The sequence below is a fragment of the Temnothorax americanus genome, unplaced genomic scaffold (genome assembly GCF_048541705.1).
Source record: "Temnothorax americanus isolate GAGA-0224 unplaced genomic scaffold, ASM4854170v1 Scaffold18, whole genome shotgun sequence".
In the NCBI taxonomy this organism is placed as follows: Eukaryota; Metazoa; Arthropoda; class Insecta; order Hymenoptera; family Formicidae; genus Temnothorax; species Temnothorax americanus.
The window spans coordinates 1916077-1931219 of record NW_027509318.1 but is presented as its reverse complement, the minus strand read 5'-3'; the positions used below and the strand labels follow the sequence as shown (position 1 = coordinate 1931219).

Below are 15143 nucleotides of genomic sequence, written 5' to 3'. Positions count from 1 at the left end.
TTTGCGTCAAATGTAAAACGCAAATTAATTACTTATATTACCAAAACCTGAAAATTTCTATATCTGGCGTGCTTCGACCTACGTTGTGATCAGGCATCTTTTATTAAATATGTCAATGAACATTACACACTATATTAGTCTTGGATCTTTTCCCTTAAATTGGTTGTATATCGATCACCTCCCAAACTCTTTCAAAAGTTTTCGAGTATGTATGTACAATATAGAAACATTATGGAAATATAATAACTAATAATCACAACGAAAATAGAAATAATTACATATTGCCGATAGTAAAAAAAATAATAAATGAATTATACATGTTATTTATTATTCATATGTTCGGATCGCTATCAAATAGACACGCCGTTTTCACTTTTAATTATTTAAATCCTGCGACGAAGAGCGGAGAAAGAAAGAATTTCACTATTTCCCCATTCCGCTTTGACATTCCATATATAAAGCCATATGATAAAAGCATATGGCCCATAATCTCGACATAATTAAAAACTGGCGTGGCCAAATACGCCTTCGTGAGAACAAGGCAAGTTGAAGCAATTAACTTGGCTTATATGAACCAATTAGCATAACACGTGCATCCGATTTAACGGGACCGAGGAGCCACCGGGCGAAGGAATTTCACGGTGATTCACGTGAAAGAGCGAGTCGCTTTTGTCCGTGCGCCCGAAATTTCATCTCGTTGATCCGAGAAGTGGAGTAAACGTCTCACGATCGAGGAGAAATCTCATTATAATGCGCATCTAAGTGACTTTTAAAAAACGAGCGTTTCGGTTTCGCGGGAAAAATTCGAAAGTCTCGATTTTTGTTCAATCGTTATCCAGATTTCGAGCAGCGTACCCCCTCCCTCTCTTGCTCCACACTGTAGAAGTACTATCTGGCAACTTATCGCGAGAGACTATATATGATATGTAAAAACGGAAATGCTGGATTTGGAGATTAAAAAAAATATACCTTTTTTATTTCTATGAAAATATATTTAAAGCATTATAAATAATATTATTACCTCGAATATAACATCAATTTTTAGAAGTAGTTTCTTATCATTGTGAGATATCTTAAAATTCCATACTGTCGGCTGAAACTGAAAGCAAACATGAAATTACGATAGAAGTTAGGATCGTTAATTAAACAAAATTGTACAAAAACTAATTTCGCTAATTATGGCGCGTGCTTACTTTTTCCTTTTAATCTCTGTTCCCGTCGCTCAGCCTCCAAGTGTCGTAAGAATTCTTGAAAAACGTGCAGTGACTTGTTCAAGCTCGTTTTCTTGTAATCTTTAATTCGTTTTTTGTTCAAGTCGTATGTCTCTTCTTCAGCCTTGTCCTTCACATCGTACGCATTGATCTCACCTATCAGCGTCATTATTGTAGGGACCTTATCAGGATCAAATTTATCCACCGCACTCGCGCTGAACGGTATACAAACTTTGCCAGTTTTCGGATGGACGCAAAAAGGCGATTTCAACAAGTGATTTAAGCCTTTGCTGACATTTATGTCTAATCTTGGATACGAGTATTGTAATTTTATCTCTTCGATCAAGTGACGGTACAAATACCATTTTCGGTCGCCCTGAAATTAAATAAATTAAGCAAATTTAATGTTCCAAATTAAAATGCGATAATGAATTAGAATCGTCCCGATATAATCGTACCCCTGTCCGTTTAGATTCGATGTACCGTATAAATACGTTCCACCTTGCTTCACTGGTATTTTCTTTACCGAACAACACCTTTACTTCCTGTCTATCTTCGTCAGTAGGCAATATCGGAAGGAACTTTTCGATTGCTTCTTCCGTGCCCAACATGTTTTGCTCTCTGACGCACATTTCAATGAAAACAGGATCGATTATATCGAGAGCACGCCTGTAACATACATCATCTTTCCATATATTACCGATTTCTATTATTTAAATTATTATTATTATTGTGTGAACGATATGTAAACCTACTTGATGGAATGGTGAATTTTATCACCGGTGAGATGTACTTTCTTCTTCATAAATTCACCCCCGCCTATAATCTGTAAATATTCGGCAACTGCCGCTCGTACTTGTCCTGACAATGTACGCGCTGCGGAATCACATACCCAACAATGAATACCTCTTCTGCCAGAGAATACCCATAAAATATGTTTGTAACCAAAATCCACTGTAAAAGGTAAATTACTCAGTTACTTCAGAATATTCACTGGCGTTACGGGCAGTATAGTGACATAAATACATACTTACATCTCAATGCGTTGTCTAATATCTTACAAGCAAGTGACATGAATTTCCAACACTTGCCGCAAATGTCTGTTCCCTTGCAACACGTTCTTACTTCATCGTAATCAGTCATGTCTATATCAAACACTAATTCTCTCTCCACTGGCTGAAAATTTAGGCCTCTTCTTTGATCTTTTGGCCTAAAGATATATAAACGCTCAATTTTATTCACTACGCCTTATTTCTTTAAAAATTTTATTACTTTTTACACTAATATCTTTTATGACATATAAAAATTAAAGCTGACATCACATTTTTTATGAAATATAGATTTAAACTGTGATAATTATTAAACTCTTTTTCCGATTACTTTTACTATTTAATTTAGCATTCTGTTTTAAAATAGATTTAATTAATAGCGTAATTATTAATTTCTCCCTGTCTCTGTCTGTGTCACACCTATGTTATGCTCAATATTCCGTTCAAATCTGCTGGCAAACTGCTAACATTTTAGGAATAAAGTCTACTGTAGCGGTATATCAGATCATTGAAACATGACCGCTTAGAATTACTTAAAGGAATCAAGATTAAGATCAAAAATTTCAAAATCAAAGACAATAAACCAGAATTGAATCCTGATCTTACAAGAGAATCCATTACCGAGAAGAAATACGACAATCTTTGTACAGTAAATTATGATATACTTTACTGAGCGTTATAAACTGCTCCTATATCTATTTTATGCGGCAGCAATCTTTTAATCTCGTCCGACAGTCCCTTCTGATCGTTGAAAGACTGGTAGCGTATGTAAATATCGTCCGAGAGGGTGAACGAGAATTCTCTCTTGCTAAAAGTACCCACTGAAAGGAAGAATTAAAAAATGATACGACATTGTTAGATACGGTGCATTAAATATATATTAAATACGAGCAAAGGAAAAATAAAAATCTTACTCTTACCATTTCCATAACTCAGCCACCTATGATAGTCGGCGAAGGGAAACAATCTTGAGTAATAGACCGGTAATAAGTCAACCAAATCCGAAATGTCACCCATTTTAATGTAATTAACTTCTTTCCTTCAAGTTTCCTTTAGCCCAAGGGTAAGTTAGACGCTTTTGACTAGCCCTTTAGGTCATATAGCACAGAGTCTCTTGCTCTAAAGGTTATGCACGTGCAACTTCGACATCTGCTATATCTTACTGTAGATTTTCTGCTCGTTAAATATACTGAAATAATATTGTATACATCTCAACGTTGGAATAATGTATAAACCCGTTTCAACGTACGAAGTTTAAACACAGAAACCAGAAACACGCGGAATCACAACGGAGAAATGGCGCGAAGTTCATACAATTGCTTTCGGATTAGGTTAAGTCAGAGAGAAACCTGAGAGAGGCCATCCCGGCCTTTTTCGTCAATTTTCGTGTGTGTTGCATTTTCCGACGCGCCGCCTGAGAAAGTGCAACTCAACTACGTCGTTTCGCTCGGTAACCGCACATGGTTTGCGTTCGTGCTAATGGTTCGTGTCCGAACTGGCCAGCTGGAGGAGATCATGGAGAGAGAGATGTAGGTTTATATATTATATATATATATATATATATATATACACAGAGATATATATAAGATATACAAAGAAATATATGAAAAGAGAACGAAAAACAACCATCTTGCATAAAAGATCTACGAAGCACAATTCATAATAAAGCGTTAACAAAACATTTTCCATTATCAAGGAAAAGAAGATACGATTTGTATGATAGAACAAAAGACAGAAAAGAAAACGAGTTTTGTATACAAACTGTAATAGATGTTTGTGTGGAGAGCACAAAAAAGTACTGTGCCCTCCCTACTTTTATGATATAACTTATTCCATTTCCAAATTATACCATTAATTTAGTCATTAATGACAATTTAATTTCTACATAAAAGACTAATCCTACGAACATGACACATAACTTTTCACACATAAACATTTTATTTATTGATATCGATACACGTACATTGAATAAAGTTTATAATATAGTGATTTTAGTATGTTTACATAGACCATTTTATATTTTCTACATGTATATAAAAATATAGCTATACTATAATCAGGAATGAACAGAATTATCAAGATTTATATTCTTGTATGAACATGAACGATTCAATTAATTTCTTGTCGATATTTCTGAACAAGCGTATAAGTACAAGTTATTACAAAATGACTTGTCATGCATCAATAACATATTTTATCTACACTTTTCATGCATTTCATATATTGTCAAGCATATATATGAAAAGTAGTTCGTGATTTATCTCTTAACTTATTCTAATAGAAAAAAAAACTCTTCAATAGTTTTGTATGCAAGGCAAATGAGATATTTCACGAATTTGGACTAAAACATCTATACTTCACTTCGATATTTACTTCAATACATACTTTACTTATAATACAGTCTTTTCGGCGGAAAAAGTCCTTGCTCGCCATCAATATCAGCTACTTGCAAAATCATTGGGATTTATATAGATGATCCATTTCTTGTCATTTCCCATAATCTTTCATTTGCATGGGTAGCTTATACAACTATCGCATATATAAAATAATGCCACTTTATGTTGCATTATTCTAAACATTTTTTAAAAGGATATCACTATCGCATATAGAAGCGTGATTGACACACACGTACACTCATGCACGCAAAGACACACGCATACAATTTTTCGATAATATCAATCATCTTTTTTTCTTTCAGTTATTAAAAAAAATACTGGCATTATTCATATAAGATAGAAAGAAGTGTAAGAATATGTTAGGAAATCAAAAAGCCTCAATTAAACAATGTTAAATCAAGCGTATGTAAAACCGAGAATTTAAGGATAAATGGAAATCAAACACCCCGAGATATCATTAGAACTCTATTGACAATTGTATGATTAATATATCATGCCGAGAGTGATTAATATATCATATTATTATGGGTTGATTATTTTTCATGACAAGGGTTAATCATATATGTGGATATATTTATATACATCTAATCGTAAATTACTTATATCTGTTTTACATTTCTATTAATTAGACATATATTTATTCCAGTTGTCGTTTAACATTGAAGCAATAGTATCTATATAAATTTTATGTGTATATGCTTTTAATTATTTACAAAAAGTTCCCTATGTATATAACTATTTTAAAACATTGATAATTATTATATAATCATAAAATTGTAAGAATAATAGTATTTATATATATATATATATATATATATATATATATATATATATACTGCTCTTCACATAAATAAGTTTAATATTGTCTAATCCGTAAAAGTTCTTAGAAAATTTTACACATAAAGTATTCTCTCCTTCAGCCCCTATTTCTAGTAACAACAGCTTAACATTGTTCAATCGTTATGTTAATAGATCGATAATTCGATGTCTGCTGAAAAATGTATTGGCTACATTTAGAAAATACGATCGAATAATTGGCTTTTGAAAAATAATTGTTATCCCAGGTGTAGTACCCAGGGGTACTACTTATTCGCAAAAATTTTATATTTTATAATTGCACAACCGTTGCATCTCTAAAACATAATCGCGGCGTTGAACATGGTCGTGTTTTAGATATAAAAACACGTTTGAATGGAATTTAATCATCAATAACACACTTTAAACCCCCGCGAAAATTGTAAAATATATTTCGCTGTAAAATATATTTCTAATCATTGTAAATTTCGAAACTAAAAGAAGATACTACTTTATCGCTGCAAAAAAAAGATAAACATACACATTCCGTTTTACTTATCACGAGGCATCTTGACAAGAACTGTCCTGGTGCCTTCGGTATCAGAGATGTTGATCTTGAGCTCGTTAGTAAGAGCTTCGAGCTTATCGACTTTGACCGTCTTCTGTCCGCCTGGATTCGGCGGTGGCCATGTGTCGTCCAGCGGCGGTTCGATATACTGTTTCTTCGTCTTTGAGATGGCAAGATCTGGTTTTAAGCCAAGCGTTCCTCCCACGTGGTTTACGGAAGAGACGTACTTAGGAGTAGGTTCGCTGTCAATACGGGGACGTTTGTACAGAGGCATCTGAATTACTGGGCTGTAATCGTGATCTAGAAGACCTTCGACCTCCTGTAACAACTCCTCGCCGTATTGCTGTAGTTCTTCGTCCATTAGCTGCTTCGTATACAATAAAGTTCTCGAGCGACCTAAAATTAAAATTATTGTTTCGTAGAATATGGCTCGGCTATGATTATTGTGATGTAGTTTGCGCTATGATTCCATCAGCAACTACATATGCAGATACATTCATTAAATATTTCGAATCTGTTCTACAGTCTGTCGCACAAGAGCACGTGAATGATCACTTTTGTGTTTTAGAATCAAATTTTTTATATGTTTTGAAACATTAAATATATTCTCATGTTATTATAAAATCGTGACGTACGGTGGAGATCATTACTATTACAAAAACGAAAGGTACTAAGCATATAATTAATATTACTCGTAGGAATCAAATTACGAGAAAATCAAATATATTATTTTTTTTTAATATCTATTCTTTTATTTAATTAAAAAGTATAGCATTTTTATGTCAACGATATCGTAAAAAATATAAGAACTTTCTTATACACATAGTTTATCGCCGAAAATTATAAAATGTTATTTAAAATATTTTTTATAAAATGAAAAAGCTATGCTTTATTTAAAAAAAAAAGTTTATTCTAATAGGGATTCTATACACAAGTTACGCGAAAACAGAATTGTCTCAATGATAAACGAATCGGTGAAAGGATCAATGTTTTTCTTCCCCCTTTTAGAAAGTAGTAAGACCACTTTTTAACGATCCCATAAGCGTGTTACAGTTTTCACTGTTCTCGCACGTATATAGGTCTCTTATTATTAATTTTGTAAACAAGATGACACGTTCGAAGGGTTACATTTTTTAGAATTTAAAACAGCCGATTCTTTTCTCTTTTACTCAAATTCTCGCGCTTTTCTCTTTTTAATCTAATATCTATTTATATCATATTCTGTCCTAATTTTTTTTTCTACACATGCATATTATTTAAATTCGGAAAAAATTAATTTTTCGCGAATTATACAAAACGAAATATCACTTTCAAATCAGTCAATGAACTCGTTGAACGGTTTCCTACTGAATTTAGACAATCTAAATACCATGTGCGTCAGTTATTTTGCAATGTGCAACTGCGACGAAATTCGAGATCATTATTTGTCAAATGGAATTTGCTGTGTACACAGTTCAATACCACGAAAAATCAATTTTCTTAAGAAAATGAAATCTGTACAAGTAAAAGTATTTTTTCAAATAATAATCAATAGTAATGCAGCACCAAAATTTACATTTCATAATAAATATGTATGTCCTTCGCACACATATACTGCAACAGTGACGATTTTATTTGTATTAAATATCTTTAAATTTACAATTATAATTTAATGTAAAAAATCTTAATATTACCTAATTACATTTAATTACATTTTCTACTGCGTGTTACGTAAAATCTTACATATATTCTTATCAATGCCCGCGACTTATTAATGTCATTGTTGACGCTTGGTCTGTTTTACAGTCTGTGTAAATAATGATAATATGAAGGATAAGCATAAAAAGATTTTGAACATTATCAAAAGGTATTTATAAACGTTGATACTCTTAGGTTTCTATTGAATCTCGTATCTAAATATTATGTCATTGTATCTTGTTAAGATTATGTTCATGGTCACTTATATTACATAACACTTATTCCATTTAACTTTATTGAAAGTTAATTTATTGCGATTCAAGTTTTTTCATATAAGAGTCTTCTAATAAAAAAAATGACAGAACGTACCTGCGAGTGATGTTTTTTCTGGTTGCTCCTGCTCTTGTGTTAAATCGTTACTGTTATTGTTGGAATGTGGTCGCAAATTCGGTAAAGCGACGAGAGCTAACGAAAGCAGCAAGACCATCAGACAAGTTGCCGGTTGGGCGCTCTTGTTGCCCTTTTGTATGAGCGCTTGCAGTCTCTTTAACTGGCCAGCCAAACTTTGATTTTGCGATTGTAAGGCTTTGATTCGTTTCAGCAACGTTATATTCTCCTCTGTACACTGTTTCACGCGATCTTCCAAGCCATCCACGTACTCTTTTTTCCTCTTGCGGGAATCCTGCGCGGATATCTTATTACGAATCTTGCGTCTGATTCTCTTCAATTCACGCTCCTCGTGCTTTGTCAACGGATAATGACTGGGCAATGTGATACTCTCTTTTTGCAATAATCGCTTTTCCTCGGCATTCAACTTTAGTCGTGGATAAGCCGAGTCAGTTTCCGACGTCACTTCGTCACTGGAATTGCAACCTTTGTCGCTATTGGAGTCCTCTTGTTTGATAGTCATCTAATTATAATATGAAAACAGTCGTTAATATGTATCATTATCTACAATATAACATCTTTGTATTATAACTATAATTAGTGTTTTAATGAATATAACAATATTTTGACATTACTTTTTCAATAACAAATTCTTTAATACAATTTTATAATTTCTTTTAATTTCTTCTTAATTATTTCTGGGTTATGAGCAAAATTGAAAATTGTGCTTTTTACAAATTAAATTTCGACGAACCAGACCAACCAGACGAATGGCAATACTACATCCTTTTTAACTTTAGATTAAATTTGTTGTAAGAAAATTTGAAGTATAATTGTAAAAATGATACACCGATACATCTAGATACATGCATAAATAAATCTGTTTATCGAAGAGTTTCTTTAGATATTATATTGCATATCGCGTACCTGAATAGGTTTGTTGATTATGTTTGCTTGATTGATCTTGAAGCCTTTCAAATTTTTTGCTGGTGTCGTCATGATCTTGATAGTTCGGACTTCCTTCATATCCTTCAGACTCACTGGCAATAGGATAGACCGCGGATTACCGGAGCCCATTGGAGTGACGCGTATCAATTGTCGAATATTTCGCTTTCCATTACAAAGATTGCGAATATTTACGGCATTCTCTTGCGGCGTAGGTTGCTGTTGTTTAGGTGCTGGATCTGTATAATCATATACCTCATGTCATACGAGACCCTCGTATATCTTCACATATTACAGGTTGAACTTCAATGCGGAGAGAACTTCCATATTAGAAAAGAAAAATAATCCGTTTTTTTTAACTGATAATTAATTTTTAAAATTGATTTTTTATATTGATTGTGCCAAGTGATGGGAAGCTTCAAAGCAGGTACATGTCTTAAGTGTGTATCGTATTATTTATGAGACGCGAACATGTTATCGAAACTAAAATTGCATCATGTCAGTCAGGATAATGACACGTTATTCAATAACATTTCCCGTAGCCCTGCGTTTAGTATATCATATTATTATATACATATCATAGATATTTACATATGTCCCTGCCTGAACGTGATAAGATACTCTTACCGATATCAACTACCGGTTGCTCCGTAGCGATAGTAGTGCCCAAGCTCGGCGTAGTATTGTTTGGCGTTACAATGGCAACTAAAGATTGCTCGTAATCCATCTCTTCGGCCAGGTCGGTGGTCGGCGAGCCGATATTCGAGCTCATGACAGATCTGATTGGGCTATCTACACTACCTAAAGACGGACTGGCCGCAGCTTCAAAATCCATAAAATTTTGTGGACTGTTCAGGTCCGAGTTCCCGATCTCCTCTTCCTCATTAATGTCCGTCCTCGTCAGAAACGGACTCAATTGCTGTTCGTAGGAAAGACTCAGCGCGCTGGAGAGTCCGCTGTCCGACGAAGAGGATGCAATCGTTTCCAGATCCTTCCCGATCAAGCTGAAATCGAGATGTGGATCCTCCATCTTCAAGATCGAGGCAAGCAGGTCGTCGGAATTCGTCGGGCATTCTTCTGCCTGGAATATCACACAAACGTCGGGTGCGTGTCTTAATCTTTCAACAACAGATTTTATGTACTACACCGGATCGGTGCAAAATTTAGAAGTTCGACAAGTTATTTATCAACCGCTAAACCACCCGTATATTTTTTTTTTTTGTGCGTCAACATAAAATTAAGATAAATCGAGAAAGAAGGATGCAAAATAAAATCTGGCTTATGTAATCGAAATCAATACGACGCATTTGCATCTCATTTGCCGAATGCGTATTATCGTTAAATATTGGTAGACGTGCAGTGAAACGAGATATCGAGCTTATCAGAAGGATATTTTTTTGGAGAAAGACAAAATGTTCCTCCTCTTATCGAATCTCAATGCAATAAATTTGCTATCCGACGTGTATCTTAAGAACAACGCGTACGATTTCATTATTGTCTTCGATTTTATCAATCCTACGTTACTCGCGCGAGGTGTGAAATACATCCCATTCTTCGAAATGTATTAAATTCACAGAATCAAATTTTATCGATCGAATACTGCGCACAAATTGCCAACAATTAAACGATAACTTTTGCGCTTATCTCTTTAAAAGATATATAGAATATTATAAATCTTTTTTTAAATTGTAAATCGTCAACCAGAACAATGAAAATTGAAATATAATGTTGAAATGAATAAAATGCATCCAATTCTAACTGTTAAAAAAAAAAACAGGCGAATAACGTAAGATTAATAACGATAATATATAATTATAGAAAGATAAAGAATTGTAAAAATATAAATTTATATCGGTGAGTGCGCCAAGCTGGAGAGTTAAGACTTGCGGTTATACGAAGAATTCCGTAACATAACGGTATCCGTTCAAAGGTCATTCGCCGCGCGAAGAGACCGGCTTCTCGAGTTTCTGGTTCGAACGAAACTCGAAAAGAAACCGAAAGAGATCTGATCCGATTAATCGATCATAAATACATTAACGCATCACGACATTAAAATAAAAAATACTTGAAAATTATTCGCTATTTTTATACGAATATTACTAGGAAGCGACCGTGTACGAAGAAAAAAAACCGATAAAAAAGGGCTTCACGCGTAAATAATTAATATTAATTGTGCAGATAATGACGCTATCGTTAAATGTATTTGCGTAGTACGTTTCAGACATGGGACGGCGGATGACGCATTCGCCACGTGCCGACGCATTTCGAACATTCAATTATGTTTATTACGTACGCAGTAAATAAAAAAAAAAACGCATTTCAAATCGTTTGACTAATCATCGGCCGGGTAATCGGAATAGATACAATCAGATATAGATGCAACTTGTTTGATACTCAGTTTCAGCGACTTGGGACTAAGGTTAAACGCGAGACCACGTGGGTAGTCGCCGCGCCATATGTTAAAAGCGTGCCACTGACAAAAGAGAGATACATCCTCCGTATATATTAACGTTATCTCTCGATTAATTCTCGGTGAAGACTCTACGACCTAGTTTTTGAAAGAACGTTTCATATTAACGTTATCCTTCGTGCGATTTGGCGATTTTAAATGATGAACCTGACGGTGCGAAGCCTTTAAACCCTACACGATGCCTATAATCCCCGACAGAATTTTATTCACAATTTTCTGTGCCCTGTAATATAAAGAGAAAAAATATTTGAAGAATTAAGACACATATACAAAGTATATACGTCAGAATGTATTATACATATTTGCAATATATAAAATTATGAATAAAGTTCCAAAATTCTAAATTCTGATGAAAATTACAGATCGCTCAAAGTGTAGCTCGGTTGCAGTATTGAGATAAAAACGATATGGAATAAACAGACAAATATAAATATAAACAAATAGATAAGGAATTCCATTCTTGTCTGCGTGCACAAGAGCACATGGCGTTTTGTACCATTGTTCTTTTTAACTGAACTTTTTGCACGGGGTTCATTTTTCCTCTTTTTCTTTTCACGTTGGAGAGAAAAAGAGAAAAGATGAACCGTGCAAGGTGCAAGAAGTTCAGCTAAAAAGAACAATCCTTATACATATTTATGTATATATGTGTGTGTGCTCTGCTTTAGTTTTATTGAAAGTATATGTAAGTAGGTCTCTTAAATTCACAGCTAATTTGTCAGTTATTACAAGAAGCTCGAGTGAACCAGATAAGAAATGGAATGTGACGAAATATCGCCATTGAGACTTTCTAGATATTAATTCTCAACGAAATGCAAGATTTTTAGCACCGTTTAATCCAGATGAGGATGTGACACGAGCTGACACAATTCATCCTTCACAATTCTGATTATCGACCTCGTAGAGTTGAGTCACGCAACAGTAAATATCATCTCTTCTCACGTATATTCAACAACGTATTATCGTTTAATCGAACAAAACGCCGTTGCAAAATATGCATCTGGTCAGAAAGTAAATCACCATTCCACCATATGGAATATCCTATGTAAACTAATTTTAATGCCATAAGATTAAACAAGTCGCTCTTTCTTGGATTATGTAAATGGTAAAAAAAAGCCACGCAAATTTTATGGAACTAAACACACCTCGAGTAATAAGATTGCGAGAATTTTATCAAATAGACCGTCTCCGTACTATAGCGATACTACAATCATTCTAATTTTGTATTACCAATCATGTCACCGTATCAATTGTATTTAAGTAGAGTTCAATATGTTAGACATTTTTAATGGAAAGTGTAATACTTAGACTTTTAATAGATTATCAATTCGATAAATTTCGGAACTAAACATCTCGGAACGAAAGTATCCTCCCTTCGGCATCGCGAGAAATGACGCGTTGGATCCGTGTAGATAAAAATATGCCGAACCCACGTGCCAATCACGCGTATAGCGCTTGGTAAGCGCACACGATGAAACTTGCGGGTGGAATTGCGGGAGAGCCGGGGGACTCACCGTGATGACGTCACCATAGTTATGGTCCACATCTTCGACGAGGTGGTGGCCGATCTCCAGCGAGGTCAATTCGGACAAGTTGTGATCCACGAACAGCTCATTTTTAACGTCCCCCTTGAGAAACGTGTCGTCCAGGAAATCAAACAGGTTCATGTCTGACGACATCACTGTCTAACATAGAAAAATTTGTTACAATTAGGCACAACCGTCGCGCGCTCGCCACCGCGCCTACCGCCGCTGTCAAAAACAAACCGCACTAACAATTAAACAATCGGGATCGGTGGTCGGTCAGCACTGGTCAGCGCTTAACACTACGTGCGATCATCGCCGATCGAGGGTCGCACAGGGAGTCCGCCAGCGAAGCAGGCACTCGGGCAGCCCAGGCCCGGTTCCTCGCTTTTAATCTCGCCCCACCCCGTAGCCGAACGCACACCTCGAAATCCTCGAATCGCCGAGACTTCGTTTTAAGCGCTCGAATGCACCTTCAACACTTGGTCGACGCTTCTACGCTTTCACATTCTCGGATATTCGGAAATATCAATACGGTAAATTGAAAGGAACAACGCCTCTTCTACGAGGATAGCGTGCAGCGCTAAACCGCCAACGTGGCACGGTGGCATAGAGTCTCATTGATAAATATATATGTATACAAGTACGGTATATGTGTCATACGTATATCACAAATAAGAGCATCGATAAGGTACCGCGTTTAAGATGGCTGACTTTGCAGGAATTTGTGTAACTTGAAATGGAGACCTTCTTAATTAGTATACGGAATGGGGCTCTTTTGAGCTCAGTCGAGATAAATTACGTGGTCACGATACACGCATATTTCGAATGGTCCAAATGCATATTTTTTCCCAAACATCCGTTTGATATGATCCACCTGTAAAAAACGTAACAGCTAGTTTTCTTATTTAATATTTATTTTATTATTATATAGGTTTTTGTAATACTTAATTGCTCTAATTATGAAATTTATTATAGATATTCTTATTTGAGGAACTAAATACGATTCAACAATTTGTGAAATTCCTTGCTGTATACCTATAGTAATTTTATTTAAACAAAAAAGTCAAATAAAATGTTTGTTATTTCAAAAAGATCGTTTCCAAAAGAACCAAAATCAACGTGGAGTGTTGATAATACAACAATTTAAAAGTTTGTTCCGCTGAAGTGGCCATTTACCATTTTGTTGAAAAGTATCGCTATTGAATCCGGATATCCGGCCGGTCACAGCGTTTTTAATGAAACTATAACGAGCTAGTAGCAGTATAAAAATCTGAAAAACTCTAGGCACCGGTCGTTGTGAGTGGCTGCGGTCAATCGCAACTAGAGACCCTATAATAAGAGACTGGCCATAAGGCCAGTTTTATCAAAATCCTGCGAGAGAGAAGGATGTACAATCGTATATCGCTCTTTCTCTTTCTTTCTATTTCTCTTGCTTCGACAAAACTGGCGGACCAATCAAAACTGGCTGTCTCACACAGCCATGGTCTCTTATAAGCCTTGAAATCGCTCCGAGATCTTGGACGGAGAAAAAATTGACCAATCACATTTCAACGCGTCGACAATTGACCATTGCGATTGGGTTAATTCTTTCTCTGTCCGAGATCTCGGAGCGATTTCTAGCATCGTGGACACGAGGCTTTAGGGCCTAGAGCACGACTGACCTATAATTTTAAGACAATGTTTTATGCTTTTTAAATCTTTGTTTTTTAGCAACGCACAATACTGCCTTGTGTCTTACAAATGTTGATACTTCGTACACTCGTTTAAGACTTGAGAGACACAATAAGACATTGTGCGTTACTAAAAACAAAGATTTGAAGCATAAAACATTGTCTTAAAATTATAAGTCAGCCCCATTCCGCTCAGACCCTTATTATAGGGTTTCTAATCGCAACGTGGTCAATCGGACCCCTACCAAAGAACCTTTACCACAGAAAACAGACCCCCTGTGGCCGCCGCTGTATATCGGTACATCTAGGAAACCGAGCCTGGCGTATATATGGAAGTTGGCTGCGAGCTCAACACGCACCGCTCCGGCTTGGAACGAATAACTGCAAATAACTAGAGTGAATACATCACGGACAAACGGAACAGCTATCTACGGAGATTCATTTGCGTTCAC

At 35.4% G+C, this 15143-nt stretch overlaps 2 protein-coding genes across 5 annotated transcripts; both read right to left on the bottom strand.

Annotated features, from left to right (window-relative positions):
* Positions 1-944: 944 nt before the first annotated feature.
* Dnapol-alpha50 (DNA primase small subunit) lies at positions 945-3773 on the bottom strand. 3 transcript variants are annotated; one of them, XM_077404259.1, is made up of 8 exons: positions 3610-3773; positions 3181-3449; positions 2931-3081; positions 2246-2421; positions 1967-2165; positions 1670-1880; positions 1194-1587; positions 945-1099 (listed from the first exon to the last, which is right to left on the bottom strand). In XM_077404259.1, exons 2-8 carry the CDS (start codon positions 3275-3277, stop codon positions 1074-1076), a joined length of 1254 nt encoding a protein of 417 aa, XP_077260385.1. In that variant the 5' UTR covers positions 3278-3449; positions 3610-3773; the 3' UTR covers positions 945-1073. The 3 variants fall into 3 exon arrangements, with proteins under 3 accessions (XP_077260385.1, XP_077260386.1, XP_077260384.1); XM_077404260.1 differs by lacking the exon at positions 3610-3773 and adding an exon at positions 3510-3525; XM_077404258.1 differs by lacking the exon at positions 3610-3773 and having other exon boundaries at positions 3181-3603.
* A 1686-nt stretch (positions 3774-5459) lies between these two features.
* Positions 5460-13637, bottom strand: LOC143896391 (uncharacterized). Of its 2 annotated transcripts, none has more exons than XM_077404255.1 (6): positions 13271-13637; positions 13010-13176; positions 9656-10109; positions 9011-9267; positions 8066-8606; positions 5460-6415 (listed from the first exon to the last, which is right to left on the bottom strand). In XM_077404255.1, exons 2-6 carry the CDS (start codon positions 13172-13174, stop codon positions 6003-6005), a joined length of 1830 nt encoding a protein of 609 aa, XP_077260381.1. In that variant the 5' UTR covers positions 13175-13176; positions 13271-13637; the 3' UTR covers positions 5460-6002. The 2 variants fall into 2 exon arrangements, with proteins under 2 accessions (XP_077260381.1, XP_077260380.1); XM_077404254.1 differs by having other exon boundaries at positions 13010-13180; positions 13271-13636.
* Between the last annotated feature and the right edge of the window lie 1506 nt (positions 13638-15143).